This window comes from Kryptolebias marmoratus, linkage group LG17, assembly GCF_001649575.2.
Source record: "Kryptolebias marmoratus isolate JLee-2015 linkage group LG17, ASM164957v2, whole genome shotgun sequence".
Classification (NCBI taxonomy): Eukaryota; Metazoa; Chordata; class Actinopteri; order Cyprinodontiformes; family Rivulidae; genus Kryptolebias; species Kryptolebias marmoratus.
The window spans coordinates 22,003,878-22,027,694 of record NC_051446.1 but is presented as its reverse complement, the minus strand read 5'-3'; the positions used below and the strand labels follow the sequence as shown (position 1 = coordinate 22,027,694).

The window sequence follows — 23,817 nt, the reverse complement described above, 5'->3', positions numbered from 1 at the left end:
TATTGGTTTTTGTTTGTTCTTTCTTTATTCTTGAACCACATACAGTCCTACATATAGAAGAAATGAGAAAACAAAGTCTTTTTTTTTTCTTGTTTCTGTCGTCTCATTTTTGGGTCCACAGGTAAATCGGTTATAATCAATACACGGATCAGTTGTTCAACTTGGCTTAACTGCACAACCTGGGCTGTAACTGCAGTATAGAAAAAAAAACATGGTTTTACAAAGTATTGATGGTAGCATTTCATAGTCAATATCTGAGCTGTTTTGTGCAGACAGCAGACTACTTGAAAGTCTTTTTTTATAACAAGAGAAGCAGAGATTTAAAAAAAAAAACTTCCCCCTGGTGTATTTATTCCTAAACATAAACACACAACTGAGCATTAATCAAACAATTATGTAGCATTTTGCTTGTAGGTTTTTTTGTATGAAATTAAGCCACTGAAAACAATAAACAATCTTCTTTTTGGTCCAAACATATGTATGCTTGATTACATTATACATAACCGGCTAATTTTCTGGCCACGTGGAATACAAAGCAGCTCAACTCGAGTGTTCAGTGGAAAGTTTCTGACAGCCTCTGCGGATGGTCTGCCAGTGAACGGAGATTCAAGTTGCCTTCATCTTAGAGACCGCTTGCATAGTAAGTAGTTGGTCCTGTTCAGCAAAAGCTGCTCCATTCGAAAGCAAAACACTAAATTCAGTAAAGTTTTACATTCAGAGCAAAAGCTACCTCTCTTCATTAAGTATCCAAGTAATGGGAAACATCAGCTGATGTTTGAGCAGTTTTATTTTTAATAAACATGCACCAATTTCTTATTTCAAATGTAACTTATTGGTTGCAGAGTTTATTTTGCCTGAAAGTGACCATTAGCTTAGTAGAAATCTGGTTTTAACTACATCAGTGCTCATTTTGTATCAAGTCAAACAAGATGTAGTGTTTAAATAGTGTCCTGTCTGCGCAGGAGAGGGAAAGGAAATACAAATAGTCACATCCTCTCTGAAGATTTGACCCCCACATATAGAAACAGAGCTACAGTGAGGACCTGAATCAAAAGTGGCACCAGTAGTATTTAACTCAGTGGCTTGAAAGAAGGAAAGCTACACTTTAAAATCCAAATAGAAACAAGTGCAACTTTGGTCATAAACTGGGTTAAGATGTCAATCCAAGAAGACTGTGTGCTTCAGAGAAGGAGATTATCCTTCCTTTCTTCTTATCTTGGACTCAACCTCTCGGTTTTGTTCCCTGAGGGATTCTCTGCTGCACCCGACTGATCCTTTCTCCTCCCTTCATGCTTCCTTTGCAACAATGGCCGTCCTGAGTGCCTCTGCGTGTGTTTGTGCGGGACTCAGCTTTCAGCGCCCTCTCTGCTTTAAAACTCTTGGCTGTGATGCGAGGACAGAGTGTGGCAGCTCATCTCAAATGGCCTCTGGAGGAGAATCGAAGCGCGAGTGGCCCGCTGTTCGTTCTGACCACCAGCTCTCACACACCCATTTCCCTCGACTGGCACCTCTGGCCTTACTGCTGGGTTTTTTCCTATGCGGTGCTGGGCTAGATTAATTTAAAAACACATAACAAATAAACATGAAGCTGGAGCAGCTGGAAATAGTTTCCGTCATGCTTTGCCCTCAGGCATGTTTTGAGTCATTACAGTCCACAAGGGGGATGAAATAAAGGGGGGAAAAAACTACTGCAGGGAGGTTTCTAACCTCATCTCTTTGTTTTGTCACATGTTATCAAAGTATAACAAGTTCTTCATTTTGCTGGCAAGATAAATTTGTCACAAAAACACATTAATTTGCCCACAGCCTGTTTTTTCTCACAGAATCAGGAGCACAATGTTCCTTGATCCGGCCACATAATACCTCTTAAGCAGGAAGTCTAGAGCAGCCGCAGGGCTGTGGATGGGCCACGTTTAATGGGTGCCAGGCAGGGACGGGTCTTTAGTACCATCACTACAGCATCTTAAGTGTATCCCTGACGCATACAGTAATCAAATCCTAATGAAAGGTTGAAAGGAACAAATTTATTAAAACGTAATTTGTAAAAAGAGAGGGAAAGAGCGAGTGCTGAAAAGAAGGAAGAGAAATAAATCAAAAACACACTACTGTGTTTATATGTGGAGCTCAAACTGAGGTGTTTACAGTAAAAACCCACAGGTCTGCGTTGGCTTTTAGGGGTCTAATGGGACTCGGTCTCTATGGGGTCTTTCAGTATTTGAGTCATAATAAACAAAGGCAAAAACATAGTTGTTTTTGTGGTAGAGTTCATCCACGGCACTCCCAAAATGACAGCACCTTCTAATGCTGCACACAGTGGAAGTGTTTAAGGATAATGCCTAAGCAGGAAGTAGTGCAACCCAACCTTTTATTAAAAAATACTGCAAAAATGGGAAAATAACCAATCCTTCCTAGCACTCGTCATGGTAGTGGATCAGAACTCTGTCATTATCTGTCTTTTTTAAATCTTGTTATGAAGTTTTGTATCCAGAATTTATCATAAGTAAAAACTAAATGAAACAATAACTGTTTTAAAAATCTTTCAAAATCCCAAATGCAGATGTACACAGCTTTGACATTAGCAGATGTCAGACCGAACCACTGAAGAAACCATCAGTGTCAAAAAGAAAAGCCTTTAAATCTACTTCTCACAGCTGTAAAAGTCTGAGAATCACACCATCACTTTTTCTCAGTTCTAGTGTCAGAACATCAGCAGGTTTAACAAGCAGAGCTGCTAATATCTCATCCAACTCACTATTTGTTATGGGAAAATGTAGGCCAGTGTTGGAGAGAAGAAAACGGCCTTCAAACCACAGCCTGTAACATTATTATAGTGAGAAAGTAAGAAGTGTTTTTTCCTAAGGCTCCAAATACAAACCAATGACCTCACACTTCTGTTAAAAACTGTACAAACTCAATGTGAGCTTCGTGAGCTTTAAGAAGTTTTGATCTTAATCAGTATATCCAGAGAGGGAACTCTGAAGCTTGTTTAATAGTTGAAAAAAAGCATAACAGACCCATTGGTTTATTAAACCAGATCAGGGACCAAAGGGAAGTTTTGCTCCTCAGATGAAGCAAAACAAAACTGTTGACACAGTATCCTTTAATGGACCAACATGTTTAAGCTGAGCTGATTTGTTCCTAACAATAAGAAAAGAAGTATTATGTTGTACATGTTGTTACCTATCACCATAGAATACAAACTCAACCAAATGTTTGAATGTTGTCTCTCAATATGACAACATTTCTTCAGTTAGTCTCACAGAATATAAGGTTATCAAAGTTACCTAGACTCAGTTTTCAAAGTGGGATCTTTTTGAACCTGGCAAGATTGAATGACAGGTTATGATGGACATTATAACTGCATTTATTGTTAATAACATTACAATACAATGCTGTGCAGCAACAGTGACTATATGTAGTGAGTTGCCACAGAAACCTGCAAGAATTCAGTTTGGGATGAAAATGCATAAATATCTTTTTTTGTCTGGTCTCTGCCGAGTCTGTTTTACACCTCTGACATTTGCACCATATAGAACAGAGATCGGTAAATGTTGTGGTATTTATCTTGGAGAATGGCTGTTACCTTAGAAAAAAACTGCAGACTTTAAGAATGCATTGATATATTACATTTATAGAAGTGGCTCTCAACCTTTTTTTTAAAAAATAAATCAACCCCTCATCCCCTAAAAAAGTTCAGTTTCAGGTTTTAGTGGCATAAAAAAAGCCTTAATGTTAAATTTGTTTTGTAGTATGTTTTAAAGTTGTTTTTCCACCTTCATTTGCATCCTAATTTTCTGCCTTTGGCACACTTAAAATCAAGAAGATTGGACATTTTTTCCAAGAAATTTGCATTTTACCACTTTGCAAGTTTCAACCACAAATCATAGGTTTCAGAATGACATTTACAGACTTATCTGAAAGCTAATGTATTTTCTTTTGTGCGTTTCTTCATTTTATTACGAGGTCTGTCGCTTTTTTTTTTTTTAAATACAGAGTACACTGTATGTTCTAATCCAAATCCTGTGAAAAGTTTATTGTGCTGCACCACAGGAAAAGTCTCGAAGCTGTTAGGAAACAGTAATGGGTCCTTTTGTGTTTCACGCCGACATCTCCCCTTCTGTCATTTGGGATGATAGTAAAATGGACCAAAAAGGTTGAAAATGACATGCTGTTCTGTGCCATTTTGTCATTACAGTTATTACACGTGAACATAGGTGTGACGTTAACTTGACCCTGTACTGAATGGATCCTTGAACAGCTTGTTGCTGCCTCCATCTGAACAGATACTCCAAAGATTATTACTTGGTCCATCGGGGTTATTTTCTGCCTTTAGTCTGTTACATCTAACAGAGGAGATTATAGGTTAAGTAGATAATAATGATTATAGAAGGGACCATTTCCATAAAAAAATCTAAATGCTGGGTTTATACATTCTCAAACATAATTCAATTCTTTATAGGCTTAAATGCTCATCTGATGTGGATTAAATTTGTTTACCTCAGCTGTACAGAAAAACAGAAAAGGTGCTGTAGTAAAAATGCTATCACAACATTCAGTTAGAATAGTAGATAACACAATTAAATGACTTAAACTGCATGAATGCTAAACTCATCCACTTCCCTTCAGCCTTTCAATGCTTTACAGTATTCTAACGTGTCACACTTATTTCTGTAGAATATAGACTCTTTCTCCACAAATTATTTCATTGTTTGAAAAAGCTTTGGCTCTCTTTAGGTTATCTTTGACAGTTGGGTCAAATATGTTCTTTAAATTCTATTAGCTGTCTGTAAATGGCCCCTATCAGTCAGGGTAAATGGTATCTTGTCTTCAAAGCGACCATCATCCACTGGCTCTCCACAAGAATGTGTGCAGTCTTATATACCAGCACACTGACAGGCATTTCTTGAAATTTGCAGATGGCACAGATAGTCAGTCTGTTAAAGGATGAAGAAGTCAGCTTTGATGGACTTTATTAGATGGTGCGACAGCCACTTCCTCCAGCTGAATGTCCGGAAATCTAAAGACCTGGTAATCGGTTTTAGAAAAAAAAAGAAAAACAACTACCCCCCTCTCTCCCTGCAGTAATCAGGGGATGAGCTGTGGAGATCGTTGAACCTGACAGATACCTCGGTACAGTGACTGAGAAGAAACTGACCCATGACCAGAATGTTGCTGCAGTCTGCAAAAACACCCCGCAGAGAATAGTTTTCCTGCACAGAATGAACCCTTTTAATGCCTCAGGGCCGAGCCATGCCGTTGGCCCAGGAGCAGGGCGGTCGTCTTTCAATTGAAGAGTTGGGGGTTTGATATCCAATCACTCCACTGTGCCAAAGTGCCCTTGGGCAAGACGCTATACCCCCCATGCCCACCGATATGCTCATCTGTGTGTAAGTGGGGATATAAAAGTGCTGTATATAAAGTGTAAAATATATGATCAAAATCACTGTAAAAAGGTGCTATAGAATGTAAATATGGACCATTTTAATGTTGAAAATCTGTTTTTTTTACAGATCTTTAGAGTTGATTATCACCATTTATTTTCTCAAATCTTCGATAGAAAACAGAAACTGTCTGAAATTGTCACAGTTTCTAGTTAAAAAGTTGGCGTACAGCATCACTCGGTTAGTACTTCCTAGTCCTGATCACCTTCTTTTCAAGGAAGTCTTTTTTTTTTCCCTTCAGGACCAGAGAAAGATTCTTCCTAAAGCTAAACTCAAAGATAAAAAATGATCTTTTGTTCCACATGTAATTGTACATTGAACTTGCAAAATCCAGGACCAGAGAAAGATTCTTCCTAAAGCTAAACTCAAAGATAAAAATGATCTTTTGTTCCACATGTAATTGTACATTGAACTTTCAAAATCTTTACATTTTTAATTTACTGACCTTTCTAAATGTTTCACTCAAATGTGGTTGTTTGTGCTCTAATGTCCTATTACTGTACTACCTTTAGTCCTGGTCATGTTTTTACTGCTGCTGTTAAACAAATTGCTTTTTTAGGGACCAGGAAGCTGAACTCTGAACTCTGAAGTGCATCACCTGCCATCCCAAATGGTCAGTCTGATGTTATTCGATGAACCAAATAAACAGTTTAGGCTGTCACTATACCCTGTGTAGGTGTGGGACAGTATGTTTTTGTCTTCTTGAGTAATTGATGATTACCCTAGTTAGTGTGTTATGGCCGAGCCCCGGCCTCTGGCCTTGAGGTTACCTCTGACCTTTTTCTATGCACCAGCCTACAGCATCCAGTTACTGAGCTGTCCTGTCAGTTTGAGGATGTCAGTTGTTTGTGATGAGGATACAACAAGATTAGGTTCTTTAATCAACCCAACTTCCTCTTCTAAAGAGTTCTTAAGTAGCTCAAAAATATGAGTTTCAAATGTTGTTGCATTAAAAAAAGAAGAAAGAAATCAGTGATTACCTTTTGGTGTGAAGAAAGAAGATTTTTAGCCATCTAATTCTTGATCTTTCAGCATTTCTCAAGAGATTGGAAGTCCTGCTGCGTCTATTATTGAGTGTCTTGAGTCGGAATTACAACAACCCTGTTCTGATGACACCTATTTAGCATTTGCTCGCCACGGCCAGACAACTTGCGTCACCTCACCTCAAGACCAGACTTTGCTATCAGGCACACTGTATCAGGTGCACTGTGGTCCAACAGACACCTGCAAATAATGGCGAGCCCCTGAAATGAGATATTCAGTGGCATTGTCGGGGTGCAGAGGGCAGCGCTCGAGGGTTTCTATCAGATAACCAGCTGCAATTGTGTCTGCTTGGATTTTCCGAAGCTTTGGTTGCATTTCTGAAAGGGCAGCTTGAAAGGTTGCCCCGTTAAGGTCACTGCTTGAACCTGATTGCTGTTTGTTGTGATCTTGATCCTTTGTTCTTTGTCATTAGCTTAACACAGACACGGCGCATAGATAGCACTGTTACACATCTGCTGTTCTGGCAATAAAAGGCAACACAGTGAAATGTATGAAGAGAGCAGAAGACTTTCACACACAGATGTTGAACTGAATAAAACCTTAATACATCAAAAGCTACATTAAATACATTTTAAAAAATTAACATGAAGAAAAAGTCCAATAAAAAAAGTGACAAAAGTGCTGCTTCTGTGATTTATTAGAGATAGATATCTGCATGGAAATGAAAGGAGCATATTGTTTGAGTGGTCTTTCTTTTCAAGTTGGTGACTCATAGCTAGTCAGCAGGAAGGGTGTCTGCCATTTTAAGTCAAGTTACGTCTCTGAAGAAGCAATTCAAAGTAACTTCAGTGCCAGATGCACTCATTCTCCAGCTGTCTCTCATACTTCCAAGTTATGGGTTTTATATCTGTATGCATATTTGTGTATAAAGTACTGGGCTTTTTATACAAATGAAACATTGTGTTGGATTAAAACAATACATTTATGGTTTGAAGTATGCTTCCATGGCAACTACTTGGCTAACTAAATGGTTAAATGTTTAGAAGAAGGTGGTGCCTCAATGGAAAAGATTGGCATCCAAGTTTAAACGTGACACAAGAACAAAACACTGCCTTTAATCTTTGTGATGCATTCGTGGTCGACCCTTTCAGCCTGATTAAAAAAGAGCGTACCATCATGGCAGCTGAAGGCTGAGCCATAAAGAGGAGGGGCAAATGTAAACAATAAAACTTGACATCAGTACATGTTGTTTGATGGATTAGCTCTATCGCTCTGACTCAGACCCCCTCTGCAGGTTTTTGTTTAAAATAGTCCTCCATCTGTTAAAACTAATGCCGTTGCCTCTTTAGGTTGCATTTGGTGTCTCTTTTGATATTTTACTGTTTTTTTATGTTACAGCAGTTTCTCTTTGGCTCTTGAGACCAAATCAGAACCTGCTGATTTTCATTAATAGTAGATATGAAAAACAATTTTGCCTCTAGTCGAGTGTTTTGCAGCAGCAGTGGCAGGTGGTTTACAATAAGCAATTTAAAATGTCTCATTAGTCACTTCATTCGTGACCCGAGCCTTTATTGAGTTGTACTGAACCCGTGCCTGTAAAAACGTCTATACATCTGCTGACTTTTGTTGTCGGTGTTGGCAGTGTTTGCTGCCTGGCACACAGCGCTGGAGGGAGTCAGAGAAAAGCACCCAGGGCTGACTGACTTGAGAAACCGCACCACATCCAGGCTTTGAATTATGGATCTGCAGAGGGAGAGAGCAGCGCTATAATCAGCAAGATGGCCAACCGAGCGATCCCTGCTGCTTTAATGAGCAGAGCAGCAGGTGCTGTTGATCAGCCAGGAAAGACACGGGCCGTGGTGCTCCATCCCACCCTGCTGCTTTTTATGGTGTTTTGAAAACTCCATCACACTAATTGGTTTCATGTCAATGCATAAGCAAGCTGTTGTTTGACTTTAGCTTCTTACAAGGATATGAATATTTTAGGAGCTTCTTTTTTCAGAGCCACTGAGTGTAAATACATGCTGAGGCCATATTGTTTTGTTGGCCCCAAGGGTCAAGTTGTATTGAGCCACTCGAGACGTGGATCCAAATAAAAAGTGATGTGCATTGTGACAGAAGACAGCATGAATAAAACAGCTAAAATAGCGCTATACTCACAGAGGCTGTGAACCAGGAAACCACTTTTTATTCTTCACTTTCCTCTAATTCTCAACTCCTTTGAGCTTCTGGTCGGTTTGTAGCACAGTTTATGTCTACATTAGGTGGCGATCAGTATAAAGGAATGATTGTTTGGCAGCAGTGGGAACTCTGATCTTTCTTGATCCTTCCCGACCTTTGAGAAATTAAGGACCATTTAAAAGATGAAGGTGGACAAAGGTGGATGGAGGTCATACAGTGAACTCCACCCAGTGTTTCTGTTGGAATGAGTATTGATGAAGATAGGATTGTTGATTGCAATAACTGGCTGACTGTCAACTTCAGAAAGTCTAGGATGAATTAGAAATTAATTTAATTGGCATCTAAAAAGTTGCTGTTTAAAAAAAATAAATAAATAAATATAGGTTGCTATGCATATTTTCGCCAACGCACCACCCTTGGCTCACTTCCCGCCCTTTTATTCCAGAGGATGAAAAACTCATACAATTTACCCTTTGAAGGATGACGCTACAAAAGAACTAGAGTTTAACTATTTATTCTAATAAGGCAGAAATTTAGTACAAAGCCAGCGCTGGGACTTCTGTCTAGAGAATCTTATGGATGAAGCAGAGAGAAGCCCGGAACAAAGGAATTGTCGACTCTTATAGATCCTAGGCTCCGCCCAACAGAGGACCGGAGCACCACCTAATCGTGATATCAGTAATTGTACTATGTGTCACCAAAAAACTGGCTTTAACTGGTTCAAGCAAGTGATTCTGTAGGTTTAATGTTATATTGTAAGGATGCTGCAGCCATCAGTAAACTGCTCATGATATGGCCAGCCTTCACAATAAAGGCGTCTGAGCAACAGGTTTTCCTTCATTTCTCTTTTACTTTAGGACATATCTAACAGTCTAATATTTGGCGTAACTACATTTGAAGCCTGTTGAATTCATTACCCGTGTACACCAAAATAGGAGCGATGGACTGGTCAGCTTCTCTGGGTCTGATTATGCCAACAGACAGTTTGTGCTGCTGATCTGGATGATAGTGGATTAGTGTGTAACAAACTGTTCCCGTTGCTGGAAGCTGTGGATAACTACTGATGTAGTTTGTGATAATGTACATTTTACACTTGTAGCAAAAGTAGTAACACATTAACGGACCAGTGTTTCTGCATTACTTCGGGAGACATTGTTTCTAACTTTGGCAACATTGTGCAGGTGAAAAATAGGCCCTAAAAACTTACTTTCTAATTGTTAAGTTTAATTTAACTCCAAAGGTTCTCATATTACTACTGGAGGCAAGGTTAATGTCATCCAGACTAAGAAAATAGAACAGTTTGCTGCTAAGGTGCAAAAATAAAAAATAAAAACTTTGTCTTGTTTGAATTTCGAAATAGAAAATTAAAGTCATCCAAGCTTTTATGCCCTTAAGACGTGCTTGTAGTCTAATTAGTTGATTGGATTCAGACTTCATGGATAAATATAGCCGAGTATCATCAGAATAACAATGGAAATTTATCCCATGCTGCTCAATAGCTTTTCCTAATAGAAGCATACAAGAAGCAAGTACTGGTCCAAGCACAGAACCCTGAGGACTAGGAACTCCAGGGCCTACTCCGAGAAGAGTTTCATCATTTATATGAACAAATCTATCAAATAAATATGACCTAAACCAGCCTTATACTGCTACTTAGACTCCTTTTATTCAAATAAAACATGAAGTGTGTGTTAGGGTTATCAAATGTGATCAGTTGTATCAAATCCAGCACTGGGATCTCCTAAGGCATAAAGTCCACACAAGTCCACTGTCTGAAGTCAAGATTATATCATTTATACCTTCATTTGTTCCATTTTGTGATGTGTTCTAAATCCTGACTGAAACTTTTCATGCAGATTATTTATACTAATTTTTTCTATAAAGTTAAAGGGAGCTTGAATACATGTCTGTTGTTAGCAAGAATTCCTAGATTTATGGCATCTGTAGTTTGTGGCCTTTGGCAGTTGCATAGTGCTCATTTTCTTTCTTTCACTCTAAGAAATTGATATACAGCTTCATACTTTTGAGAGATTAATTCCTCACTGAGCTACTTTAACTGAAATTTAGCCATTTTATAATTTTTCACATCATACATAAACTCACTGAATAAAGTGCCCTGGTCTCCTCTGGTGAGTCATGCCTTCTGCCACTCTTTATTCACAGACTGCTTGTTGAAAAGAACATGACATGCTTCTTTTTAAGTTGCTGTGTGTGCACGCGTACACGTTTCCATGCGACTGTGACAGAAAAGGAGGATATGTGGGAGATTTAAAGCTGTCCAAGTGACCGTAGTTTACCTGAACTTGTTCTGTAATCAAACTGTGTTGATGCCCAACAGCTAATGCTGACCTGTGCTTCACCCTAGACCTTTTTCTTTCTCAGAAGCCTCTTAATTGAACTCAGAAGACGATCTGCTGTGAGGTGAACCTGCATATGGAAGGCTGTTCATAGTCCATTGTTGGTTTCCAAACACTGACAAGACCAAATATCTAGTGTTAAATTGCCAAGCGATGCCATTAGAGCCGGCATCTTCGAGTCTTATCAGAGAACTTAAGAAAATTAGTGCTTTAATATCTTCCCAAGCAACAGCTGGTGTATGTGTCTGCTCATGGCTGGAGCTGTGGAGGCACTGTAACTTAAGAAATGCAGGCGACAGATGGGACTAGAGGTGTTATCAACACCTATAGCCTCAAATGATTTTCCCAAGTGCATGCACAGAGACAAAACAGCGCATGGACATTCGATACCTACAACTTACAGTTATGTAATAGCGCTGATGCAAGTTCATCAGCTTTCTCAAGACACTCAATTACACAGGCACACCCTGCATACATTAACAGGCCATATCCACAATAAACTTGCTAAATCTGAAAAGACCTGAATTTCCTTTAGTTATACCCGTTTTTTTGTTTACTAAAGTCACATAAGGTAGGATCTCACTGGAGACTAGTTTCCAACTCAAAATTTCAAGAAAACTGCAAAACATAGGTGATTTTTTTCATTGCAGTCTCACTGAAGCCTAAATGTTTGCAACCAAGGCAACTAACAGCTGTGTTTTGCACATTTTTTTATAATCAGCTTTTCGTGGTTTGCATGGCTCGCAAAACTGTTCTAGGCCAGGCACATTTTGTTGCTCACTTCCTCCCACATCGTAGCCACCTTGGCTCATTTTGTATCCACTACCATGGCCGTCCGCACATTCATAATTTAATCTACTGGAGTACACTTTTGAAATAAAGAAAAGGAGATCTGGAGCAGTTTTTCAACAGCCATTTATCATTGGTGTGGTGTTTTAGACACTTCTAATGTTTTCAGTCATTTGCAGGATTTCAAAATACAGCTCTAGTTCTCTCGAGACGGGTTGGACACGCCCACGACAAAATTAAAGATGCTTGAGATTACGCTGAAACTCTTTTGAAAGAAAATTTGTCACACAAATTATTTGAACATCGACAAGACTTCAAGCCTCTGACTTACTTGAGAAAACGGAGAACCCCCGCAAACATTTCAAGAGATTTTTGGAGACTTCCTCGCAAATGCCATTTGTCAACTAGTTGCCAACAGTCACAGCCCAGGGAGATACTACCTATACCGAGGTCTAAGCAGATCTAATTCTTTTTCAAAGACATGCTATGATACTGCAGCGTATCTTTTCTCTACTGTCAAAAACATCTTGTTTGTGTGGGATTTTTACCCACAAATGCAGTTCTGCCTGTCCTTTCCTCTGAAGACTGGACTCATCTACTCATCACTCATTGGTGTTTTAATTAGTTCTTCAAGTTATACTCACATTGTTTGTGAGAAGTTTCAGATTGGCTTCAGACTGGAGAGCTTCTAAAGTTGAGACTTCTTTGTTCTGTATCAGTGAAATTAAATTAGTTGTTCATCATTGTTAGAAAGAGAAAGGGAAGAAAGGATCAAAAAGAGAGCAGCGTTAATTGCTGCACTCTGCCCTTTTTTCCCCATGTGCATCTCGTGTCGAGATCAAGTGTCGCTTTGTTGTTCCAGTGGCTCCATCTTTCCTGTTATTCTTTCTCCCCAGTACTTCATCCTTCTCCCCTGCTCACCTCTTTACTGATTGCCGTCTGCAAGCTTGCCGTTATGCATTGTCAGTTCATAAAAAGTGAAATCTCTCCTCTTGAATTTCAATTGAGAGGCTTCAAAGTGTGTTGCTCGGTGGCTGAGGGCATCATCAAACAAGCCGGGTGCTTCAGTGTTACGGGCCTCTGAGGACTCTCTTGGCCTGCTGCTAAACAAAGCTGACCAGCTGATCGCACCGAGCTAAATCCCAGCCGTCCCGTCGTTCTGCAGTGTCTGAAGTAAAAACCTCATGGTGCCGGATTTCTATTGACTTTTCTGCTAGTCATGCAGCTCAAGATTCAAGTCCACAATATCCTGAGGGCAAAACTTCAAAATGTAAAAATCCCAGGTCTATTGTACCTGCTCTGACTCAGAAATTGAACAACCATTTTTAATATTTTAGATGTGTGCAGCTAGTTTCTGAAATAGTCTTTTTAGAGCCAGAGATACCTGAGTGGTTGAGTATTACCACTTGGGCTTTGTGAAGCAGCTCTTTCAGAACAATGCGACAGTTCTTTAAAAATCACAGAAAACAATGGTACCGCTGCTCAGACTTTGCAACAAAAAAACATTTAGCAATTTCAAATCAATCTCTCAGATTTCCTGAGCACATGTGTGTCCTTCACATGCTAAGAATGGGCTTCATAAATGGGCTGTTTACTGGGTCATAATGTTGCCTGAGCAAGATCCAGAGCACTGGAGATGGATGAATGGACGGCCATTTGCATAAATGAACACATACATGCTGTGTGTTTGTGCCATTGAGAGGCTATAATGAAGACAGAATTACTTTCCCCTTTTATAAATGTCATCTTTGTTAAAGTAGATGAAATTGCTAAACTGTCAACTGAAAGGTAATTATTAATTTGTACAAGACTGATACCAATACAGCAGGGGGGGATCTTAAATGGACTTCTGAGTACTTCAGTGAACTGGGAAAAAAACATTATTTAATTTTGTGCAAAAATTATTTTTAGGAGAACATCATATTACAAATATAGTTAAGTTTGTTGGTAACTTTACAGCTTATTTAAACAACTCTTAGTTTCCCGTGAAAATTAAAAAGTCAGTTAAAAGAAATTGTCGAATGTACAGTATATCTGCAAGCCTTTAATATATGATAGAGTAAACAAAAACTGTGGGGAAAAAGATTTGTTGTTTATTTTACAATGATCTGTTAAATACTACAGGCAGATTTGTTGGTACCCTTATTTTGTTGGTACCCTATTTGTTGGTTTTTTTTTTTTTTTGCATTAAATCATGTTTTGACTTTAATTAGTATCACATGTGTCTTTTTATCAGACTATTTAAAGGAACAAACAGCCACTGGGTAGTTTGGTATCTTGCAAAGGCAAGATTTGTCTGAGGAGCTCAGAAAGAAATTTAGAGATGTTAAAAGATAAAGAGTAAAAGACCATCTCCAAGCTGCTTCATGTTCCTCTGACAACTGTTGCCAATATTATTCAAAAGCAGAAGGTTCACTGGACTGTAGCCAGCCTCCCAGGATGTGGACGCAAGAGCAAATGCGACCCCAGGTTGACCAGACAGATAATGCAGATGGGAGAAAAAGAGCAAAGAAATTCATCCAAAACAAGTCAAGCTGAACTCTGTTGCATTTTGAATCATAATGAGCTCTGTGGAAGAAGACCCAGGAGGCTCCACTACTGATGTAAAAACACACACAAAATTAAAACAAACTGAATTCTCTAAATACATGTTGACAAACCCCAGATTTTCTGGCACTGATGAGATGAAACAGGAGATTTTTTGGCTATTCAGGTCAGTTTATTATTTTATTTTATTCTTTATTATTGTGGAAGGATACCAACAAATTTATCCATGTCTGTATACAAAAATAGAGGTGAGTCTTCTTGTCACTAAAGCTGGGAGGCCAGTAGCTATTATGATGTAATTGCACAATCTCACTCTGTTTCTTTAGCTGTTTCTGCTGCAATTAGGTACCAAACAACAGCATGTGCTGTAAGGGATGAACAGAACATTGCTGTTTTTTATAAGCATCCACTGTTTGTTTAAAACTGATGATTGAAAGGGTAAATGCTGTAGTGTGAGGAAGGCTTCATCTCAGATCAGTGGGAGCTTACTTGTAAAAACAAAAAACAAAAGAGGAAGGTGGATAATGGAGAAAGAACAAGTGTGCAGAGCGGGCTGACATTTACCAACAAGACAGGAAGCTTTCCTCGTGTGGTCCTACTTATAAGCTTTAGTTAAAAAGATTCAATATTGATTATAAAATGCAAAACTCATTGATCTAGATAGTCTAAGTGCTTAAAACATCAGTCTTCTGCCACTTTAATGTGTAGTTTAGTCTTTTAAAAAAGGCTAAACCTGCCTGAAAGTTCAGTTTCATTATGGCTGTGTTCGGTAAAGGTTGAAAAGGACCAAAAACATTACAGTAATGGTTCTTAATGATCATTAACTGGATGCTTGAACTCGTCTTAATACTATTGAGACTTGCATTGCATTCAAAGTGGTTCACTAAAAGTATGCAGAACAGCTGTAGTAAATATCTGCATTTTGAATTTGTTAGTCCTGACAGCTGATGCTACAGATGTTCATTGCATCACTTTGATTCTTTGTTTTTTACAGCTGTATCTGTGCAGATTTACTGTATGTTTGAACAAACAGTGAATGCTTAGTAAACGCTCTGAATGATGGTAGAATTATATGATCTGCAGTACATCCAAACCCAGCAGAAGTGATCCGTTTTCTAGTGACATTTTGATTGTCCGTAACTTTCATTCAATTAGGTTTGCAACACTTTCAAGCCTCACCTTAATGAGCTCAGATCAAACCTGCTCAGTATCACAGCATTCCACAGTGATGAACAAAGACAAAGTAAACGACTGCTTGTATATTAACACTAATCGCCTACTCACACTCAATGGGTCTTTTGTATTCTTCACCATTAGATGGTGGTTCTGATGGACCCCATGGAGGACCCAGATGACATCCTGCGTGCCAACCGCTCCAGGGAGAAGACCTACATGTTTGATGTGGCCTTTGACTTCTCAGCCAGTCAGGTCAGTCAGAAAGAAACGTTTTAGTCAATCAAAAAGGTGAATGAATCAGAATCTAATTCTGCTCCATACTTACATCCCTCAAATACTGTTTTCTTTCTATGCAGGAAGAGGTGTACCGAGCCACAACCAAAGGGCTAATAGAAGGTCTCATATCAGGCTACAATGCCACTGTGTTTGCCTACGGACCCACAGGTTTGTGGTTGTGAGTCTGAGTGTGTGTTGTGCAAGATCCAGGTGGATGACTCGGTGCTCGGTTTCATCTGAGGCATCATCCACCAATTTCATGTGTTATCATTCTGACCCTCAGTCTGCGGTCAGCCTGAGTCAGTCGGCACTCTCTAAGGAAGACAACCAGAAATGTTATCAGGATTTTTTTTTTTTTTTTTTTTTTTTTTAGCGAAGGTATGATGAGGAAATGAGTCATTTTCTGTTGCTTGTATTTTAAGCACAAAGACTGGTGGAGCAGTGCATCAAGTTACCTCTCTGTCCTTTTGTTTTATTTAACTCCTTCCTGCCTCCTTGCTGTCCATCTGTTTCTGAGATTAACTGCTCTTGATCTTCTTTTGTGAATGCAAACAAAGCAGTTGTAGTAAATGGGGGGAGGAGGGGATGGGGGGGAGTGCTGTGTACTCTCGGCTGCCAAGGTTGTCAAGGTCAGATTATTACAGCAACCGCTTATCATTTATTTGTGTGGAAACGGTAAACATCCAACGGTAGTAATAGATATTTTAGCATAAGCATTCAGCTTTTATAACAAAGTTGGTTATTTTACAAAGAGCACTGATTTATTTCTGGTTTGTTTTTATCACGCCAAAGTGGGAGCAAAGGCGGGTATGATGTGGGCAATGAAATAATGTGCACGGCCTGGAATACAGTTTTTCAGTGAAAACTCTGAAATCAGTAAAATATGCATATTTTCACACATTATTCGATCAGGTTTGAGTCGTGGTCTAGTCTCCAACAGTCTCAATACACTGAGATACTACCTTTAGTCATGTGCTGTGCTTTTTTTTACCATTTGGTGCACAAAACAAATGTAAAGTAAATTTATTATTGGTAGATTTTGCTGTGTTGCATTTCAGGTTGTGGGAAAACGTACACCATGTTGGGAACTGACAAGGAGCCAGGCATCTATGTCCGCACCCTGAATGATTTGTTTCGTGCCATCGAGGAGACCAGTGACGACATGCTATACAGCGTATCCATGTCCTATTTGGAGGTTCGTCTTGTTTGTTTTTTTTTGGTAAAACATAGAAGAGGTTTTTAAAATGATTCCTGGTAGCATGATTTTTGCTGTAATTGTTATCAGAAATAAAAGCAGTAACCATAAAAGTAGTTTAATAATTGTTAGCCATGTTTGTTAACTAACCAGAGACAGTAGGGGCTGTTGGTCTCTGCCAGCGTTATCTTGAGGGTCAGAAGCTGAAAGGTTTGTGAACCACTCATCTGCTCAATGCAGCAGCTGTTACACAACCAAAAACACAAGAATGGCTATAACTCAGATCGTTATATTGATAATGACCTAAGACTTGGTGTGGTAGTAGAAACTGACAGATTGTGCAAGATCTGTGTAAAATTTTCCCATTAACTATTTGAAGTCAGCTCTGTCTGTTATTAAAATATCTCATGAACCACTGGACAGATTTGATTTAACTCTTAGAGTCAAGATGCCACAGCTAATCAACCTTAGCCAACACAAAAACGTATACAACTCATTATATTTTGAAGTAATTGAGCTAAAATTTGATGTAGTAGTTGCTGAGAGTTTTTCACAACACATCCTTAGAGCATGTAAGGTTGTTTTTAAGGACTGACTTTATAAAACACCACATGAAGTACTTTACATTAGGTGGAAAGGTGCTTTTGTTGCCAAGTACTTTCAGATGAGGTTCTAGCTTTCGTCTGGTTGGCTGAGCAAATATCTCTTTCTTTGCCTGTGGATGATTAGCCATAGATGACACCGCAGGCTGATGATGGTTTCTCTGTGTGCCTGCTGGCCTCAGTTCCTCACCTCATTAACAAACAAGCAGTGAGTTTAGTTGCCCTAACAGCACCAGATACAACAGACTTGGTTCCTTTGACTGGTTATCTCTCTACTCTTACATTTCTTGGCATTTTTTGTAACTTTAAGATTTTAAAATGCAGTGGTTCAGTTCAAAGTAAGGCAGGTTATAAATATGACTTTACAAAAATATAGATTGAGAAAACCTTAGAAATGAACTGCACTACTGGAAGATCCTTGGCCACTGAAGCCGTTTTTGAAAACAGCAGGATTTGGTTTATCGTGTTCTGGCTGTCAAAAAGAAAAATAGGAGAAAAAAAACTTTTTGTAAAGTAGCATGCTGAATCACAAAGCCTTTTATACAAAAGAGCAAACACAAAAAGGAACATTCAGCCTTCAGCTGAAAAAGAAGGTGGCACAAATAAGCGGTTGTTGGGCTGGGCACCAGCTCAGCCTATTGGGAAGGGGCTCTGCATCTGACATCAAAATTACGCCTTTTGTTTTCACTGCCAGATGCTGTTATTATCCACGCTGAGTGACAAAATTATTGCAGTGTAGCACTTTAGTTTTCCTCTGAGTGGGTGGAAGCAAAATTCTTTTCTATCAAAAATGTCAGGCGTGAAAACTGGATGCAGTCTGACCTGTATTAACGCTATCACATCGAGTCCCTGCTGAAGTGCATCTGTGACGTCCGCGTTTGCCGTTTCCAGGGAGCAATCTGTTACCGCCGGCGCCTCGCCACAGAGGTTAAATGCCATTTTATAGCCACATTGAGCAAAGTGCACACATCTGTTCCTTTTCTTGTTCAGATCTCACTTTCTTTCACGTGTGCAGTTACTGCAACACGTGCACAAGAACGCATAATACAACCTGCGTGAGTCGTCATCCTTCGCTGATCTAGTGCCCCTTTTTCTTTATTTTTACTCCAGCTTTTATGAACTTTGCCACATTTAGAGGCTTCATACCTCACATTAGCTGGACCTGTGAGATGCTACCTTGGGTCCAGAATACGTATGACCGGTATGAGATTTAAAATGCATTACATGACGTATTTGTTTTTAATGTAAAAACAAAAAATTACTATTACTACTGCTGCCTAAATAATATCATGTTTTGTTTAATAATCATTAGTTTATAAGCATAATGGGACAACATTACTTAATATTTATTTCATAATATTTACAGACATGAATAAGGATTTAGTGGTTTTGACATCATGACTTTTTACCACCACGGTATACCTTGAAACCAGTCATCGGCTCATGCCTTGTCCAGAACAAAAGCAGGGGCATAAAATGCTGTTCTGCATCCATGGCTCTTTAGTGACCCTGTCACCATTTCTTAAATCATAAGGTTTTTGTTTCCTGCACTGAATAAAATGTCTTGAAATGTATAGAAATAAATCCAGACCAACCTTTAAACTCTTCTCTTCCATTGCTGTATGATTAAGCACCTCCTAAACCTTATTTAAGCCTCCCCAGCAATGAGAGAGCATAGGTGGGAAAAATACCAGAACTAATATCCAGCTGTCAGAGTGAGTGAAAGCATCCTCTTGTCTGGGTTGTTGTCCAGGGTGAGCTTGGCATTGTAAGACTGCTGGCAGATTGTCAGCCTGTAATCACTTTGCAGGATGTCTCTTCCTGCTTTTTGCTTTTATATGGCTGTCACTTAGGCCATCTTTGTCAGTCCAGTCACAAAAAGAAAGCCCTGGCATTGGTCTGATGACAACTTACCAGGCAACAAGTTAAAGTTTCTTATTCAAATGTTGGTCAGAATATATCACTTAATGTGTTTGTACCAAGTTTGAGTACTGAAAGGTCAAAATAAACACCTTTTTCCCAATTCATCACCTAAGAAACATTACTTTCTGATCTTTCTCCACGTGCTGTTAGCTGACATTTTATACTTCTGTCCATGTCTTCTCAGATCTATAATGAGATGATCCGGGACCTGCTGAACCCATCCTCAGGCTTCTTAGACCTAAGAGAAGACTCTAAGGGTGTGATTCAGGTTGCAGGCATCACAGAGGTGTCTACTATTAACGCCCAAGAGGTGCGAGGTTACCCCGCCCACCACTGCGTGGCTCGTTTGGTTTAATCAAAGCATTAAAAACACTGCAAAACCATCTAAGAGTTGTATGCGTGTGCTTTCAGATCATGGAATTGCTAATGAAGGGCAACAAGCAGCGCACGCAGGAGCCAACAGCTGCTAATCAGACGTCGTCTCGCTCTCACGCTGTGCTGCAGGTGGCCGTCAAGCAGCAGAGCCGCTGTCGTGACGTCCTGCAGGAGGTCCGCTTCGCTCGTCTTTTCATGATCGACCTCGCCGGCTCCGAACGAGCCGCACAGGTTTGTGTGTGGCTTTATTGGTTAAATCTGGACAACTTGTACAGGTGGACAGTTTTATTTCTGGGCTTTTTTATGACTTCAAAACTTATTCACACATTCCTATTACATATACAGCTCGATCCAAGCCTGTATGACCAACTACAGTCAGTTAGGCAAAGTAATAAAACTGAAAATGTTGGCTTCATGTTCCTATTTGCACATGGACGTTCATTTCTACAGTACAGTGTAAACAAAGTCTTGTTTTTCATATTCCCTCGCAGAGCCACTAACGTGTCAACAAAATAAACGGCACTGATTTTAATAACTTGAATGCACTCGCAGTGCGTAGATCAAAACTGTTCGCTGTAAGAAAAGTATAAGACTAAAACTCACTATCAACATATAAATTAATCTCATGATGTGTGAAACTGTGAGATTAACCTAAAGTTCTTCATTTATTTGTCTGTTTAGACAAGTTGTGCGTCACTGACAAAGACCACATATAACATCTCGAATAAATGAAGCATCTAAAGATTTTGAATCAGTTTAGCACTAATCAAGCAAAGTTAGGATTTAACGCCATATGTTGGACCTTTGACTAATCTGAAAGAATTAGCTGTACATTTTGTGGTTTTCAAGTCCCTGTAAATATATTTTAAGAGTAATTCAAACATTGCTGAACCCTAATTTCTGCTTCAAAGTGTGTAACCTTTTCTGCCGAACTACTCAAAACTGGAATAGAGCAAAAAGAAACTGAAATCTCTTAAGAAGAAATGAAAGTAACTTTAGCCTTTGACTTTTTCTCTCTGAGGCATTGACCCTATACTTGAAATGTCCCTGACACAACCTTCATGCCTTTGTTGCATGTTATTCCCCCGTCTCTCTCCAGTTCCATTTACTGCGAGCTCTCTTTTATCTTCCCTCGCAGGGATGAAACTGTAAAACTACTTTGAGTTCAGAGATTTTCTCGCTCATCGATCTCTGCATCTTTCAGACTCAGAACAGAGGTCAGCGGCTGAAAGAAGGAGCCCACATCAACCGCTCCCTTCTGGCTTTGGGCAACTGCATTAACGCTCTGAGTGACAAAAATGGCAACAAGTACGTCAACTATCGAGACAGCAAGTTGACTCGCCTCCTGAAGGTTTGTGTGCCAACAGGAAAACCTGCTGTCTTGGTCACTTAGATTGTGTTGTTTTCATTTGTTAACATGTGACGTTTTTCAATGTTAGGACTCTTTGGGTGGGAACAGCCGAACCGTAATGATAGCTCACATTAGCCCCGCCTCCACAGCTTTTGAGGAGTCTCGTAACACGCTGACGTACGCTGACCGTGCCAAAAGCATTCGAACACGGGTAGGCTTGAAAATTTACTCCATCGTAAATGTTCAGTTACTGCCCCTTTTACGGTTTCATGTGTGATATTACAAAATGAAACAAAGCATTTTGGATCATTTATGGAACTATTTCTGTTTGCTTTAGGTGAAGAAGAACCTGATAAATGTGTCATACCACATTGCTCAGTACACCAACATCATCTCCGACCTCCGCTGCGAGATCCAGCGCCTCAAAAAGAAGATCCCAGAACAGGCAAGCTGCCAGCTCAGCTCCGACAGAGCTGACATCCGCAACGTCCAGGGTGGGTTTGCTCTGCGAGGCTACGAGCAAAGAAAAGAAAAACAGACAAATCACCCCGTTCAGCAGTACCTGTTATTAACGGATTTGGTTTTACCCGATTCCATCCTTCTTGCAGCCGAGGTCCAAGCCCACTCCAGCCAGCAGAGCCGGGCAGAGATGGACCAGCTGAGGCAGCAGCTGCTGGATGCTTTCCGCCAACAGATGGAGATCAGGAAGTCCCTGATCGAGCTGGAGAACAGCAACATGGAGATCCAGATCGACACCTCCAAACACCTGATAACCATCGCAGAGTCAGTGTTTAAGATTTGTGGCAGCTTTCCCTTAACACTTAATAATACTGAGTGCAACATTTCAGGAATCTCATTAGTTTAAATTATTTAGGCTGAAAATTAACCTTCAATATATGCTCAACACCCTGAAGCTTCTCTTATAGATTTGTATAAATCTTTATCTCCACTCTAATTCAACTATCAGTCAAACCAATTAGTGTGCAAGATGTGCAGGAGGGGCTACATTCAATTAACTGTCTGACCTAAAAATGGATTTTATCGACTAGACAATCTAGCCAAAACTGAGAATTGGACTTCGAACTGTTTTCTCAAGAAAAGTACAAAATTATGCATCATTATCAGTTTAAAAAAAATGTTGTTTTCCTTTCTCTCTAGCTGGGAGCAGGAGCAGAGTAGACGCAGGAGGAAGTGGCGTGCAGAGAGGAGGAAGGAAAGTGTCAATAAGGATGAAAGTGAGAAAGATTCAGATTCCCCAGAGTCTCTCCCAGACAGCTCCGAGACCCAGGAGGTGTCCGTGGCTCGAGAAAACCTGGTCACGCTCATGGTTGAGCAGAAGAGGCTTCAGAAACAGAAGGTGTCTGCCTTTTTGAAAACACCTCAAAATGGTTGCTTGAAACAAGTTTGGCTGTAGTTTAGTCCAGTTGAATCCTGTACTAATGCAGCTGCCATTTTCATCCTTGGAAGGGGCTGCTCGAGCGTAAGTTTCTGGAGCTTCGGGATCGAGCCCGACGCCTGGAGGAGCTGCTTCCTCGGAGGGTGAGCTCAGAGGAGCAGCGCGAGGTCCTCGGGCTCCTCTGCAAGGTCCACGAGCTGGAGATCGAGAACGCAGAGATGCAGTCCCACGCGCTGATCAAAGACAACGTCATCCGGCAGAAGAACTTCGTGGTGCAGCGCTTCGAGCAGCATAGACACTTGTGTGACGAGATCATTCAGCAGCAAAGGCAGTTCATTGACGGTGAGTTTGTCAGTGTTTGGATTTAAGATTTATACAAATCAAAGGTTAGTCAAATAAAAGTAGATTTGTTTTTACATTCAAGAAAAATGAATACAACATTGTTGTATTTTTTATGAGACAATGGACCTGAATAATCTGGATAAATTGTAACCTAAACTGCAGCTGCAATTTTCATTTGGTTGTTCTTTTAGGTGCAATTACTTCCTCTTTTTTTATTACTTTTTTTATACATCCTGTGTATTCCAGACCACAGTCTGCTGGTGCCGCCGCACCTCCAGGAGCTGTACCACATGTACTTGAGGGAGCTGGATGAGAGGAAACTGGAGAGAGCCATGGCCCTGGAAAAGCAGACGACCAGATACACCATCAAGGTGACAGATTCGCTGCAGACTAATTCATTAAGATGCCTAAATATAGATAGGAGTGGCAGGATGAATAATGGCTCTCATTTTCAGGAGGGCTCTTTACCCAAGATCGCTCTGCCTGGCCAGGGCCGCGACTTCACGCAGGATGTGGATTCAGACCAGGAGAGCGTGCGCAACATGTGCTCCGATAACAGGCGAGGTCAAGCCAGGATCCGCAGACACACGTTGCCCCCCATTCTGCCCGAGTCTGAGCCGTAAGGAAACAGCTCTTTCTGTAAATAAACGCACGCAGTGGAGCTCCCATTTATGCGTTTCACTTGTTTTCTCTCTCAGTGACAGAGTTTTTAAGAGCAGCCCTCATGCCAAGCAGATAAAGAGCTCGTCTGTAATGACCCCACCTCCAATTCACACCAACGGGAGGGGCAACAGAGAGGTAGGCGCAATTGTAAGTGGCAAAAATTACACATGCTGTGATAAGTGTTCAGTGTAGATGCTTCCATTCAGTGTTTTCGGGTTA

At 40.1% G+C, this 23,817-nt stretch overlaps 1 protein-coding gene across 2 annotated transcripts in view; it reads left to right on the top strand.

Moving 5' to 3' along the window:
• The window catches only part of kif19 (kinesin family member 19), a 33,160-nt gene that overhangs the window by 5,841 nt on the left and 3,502 nt on the right, over window positions 1–23,817 (top strand). Inside the window, exons 3-16 of one of the 2 annotated variants that reach the window (XM_017433717.3) lie at window positions 15,617–15,727; window positions 15,832–15,919; window positions 16,810–16,946; window positions 19,656–19,781; window positions 19,883–20,077; window positions 21,051–21,197; window positions 21,286–21,408; window positions 21,535–21,691; window positions 21,806–21,980; window positions 22,356–22,554; window positions 22,665–22,935; window positions 23,182–23,306; window positions 23,391–23,554; window positions 23,634–23,745. In XM_017433717.3, coding sequence (XP_017289206.1) covers window positions 15,617–15,727; window positions 15,832–15,919; window positions 16,810–16,946; window positions 19,656–19,781; window positions 19,883–20,077; window positions 21,051–21,197; window positions 21,286–21,408; window positions 21,535–21,691; window positions 21,806–21,980; window positions 22,356–22,554; window positions 22,665–22,935; window positions 23,182–23,306; window positions 23,391–23,554; window positions 23,634–23,745 — 2,130 coding nt within the window. The remainder of the gene's footprint in view (window positions 1–15,616; window positions 15,728–15,831; window positions 15,920–16,809; window positions 16,947–19,655; window positions 19,782–19,882; window positions 20,078–21,050; window positions 21,198–21,285; window positions 21,409–21,534; window positions 21,692–21,805; window positions 21,981–22,355; window positions 22,555–22,664; window positions 22,936–23,181; window positions 23,307–23,390; window positions 23,555–23,633; window positions 23,746–23,817) is intronic. The other variant, XM_017433725.3, reaches the window with a different exon arrangement.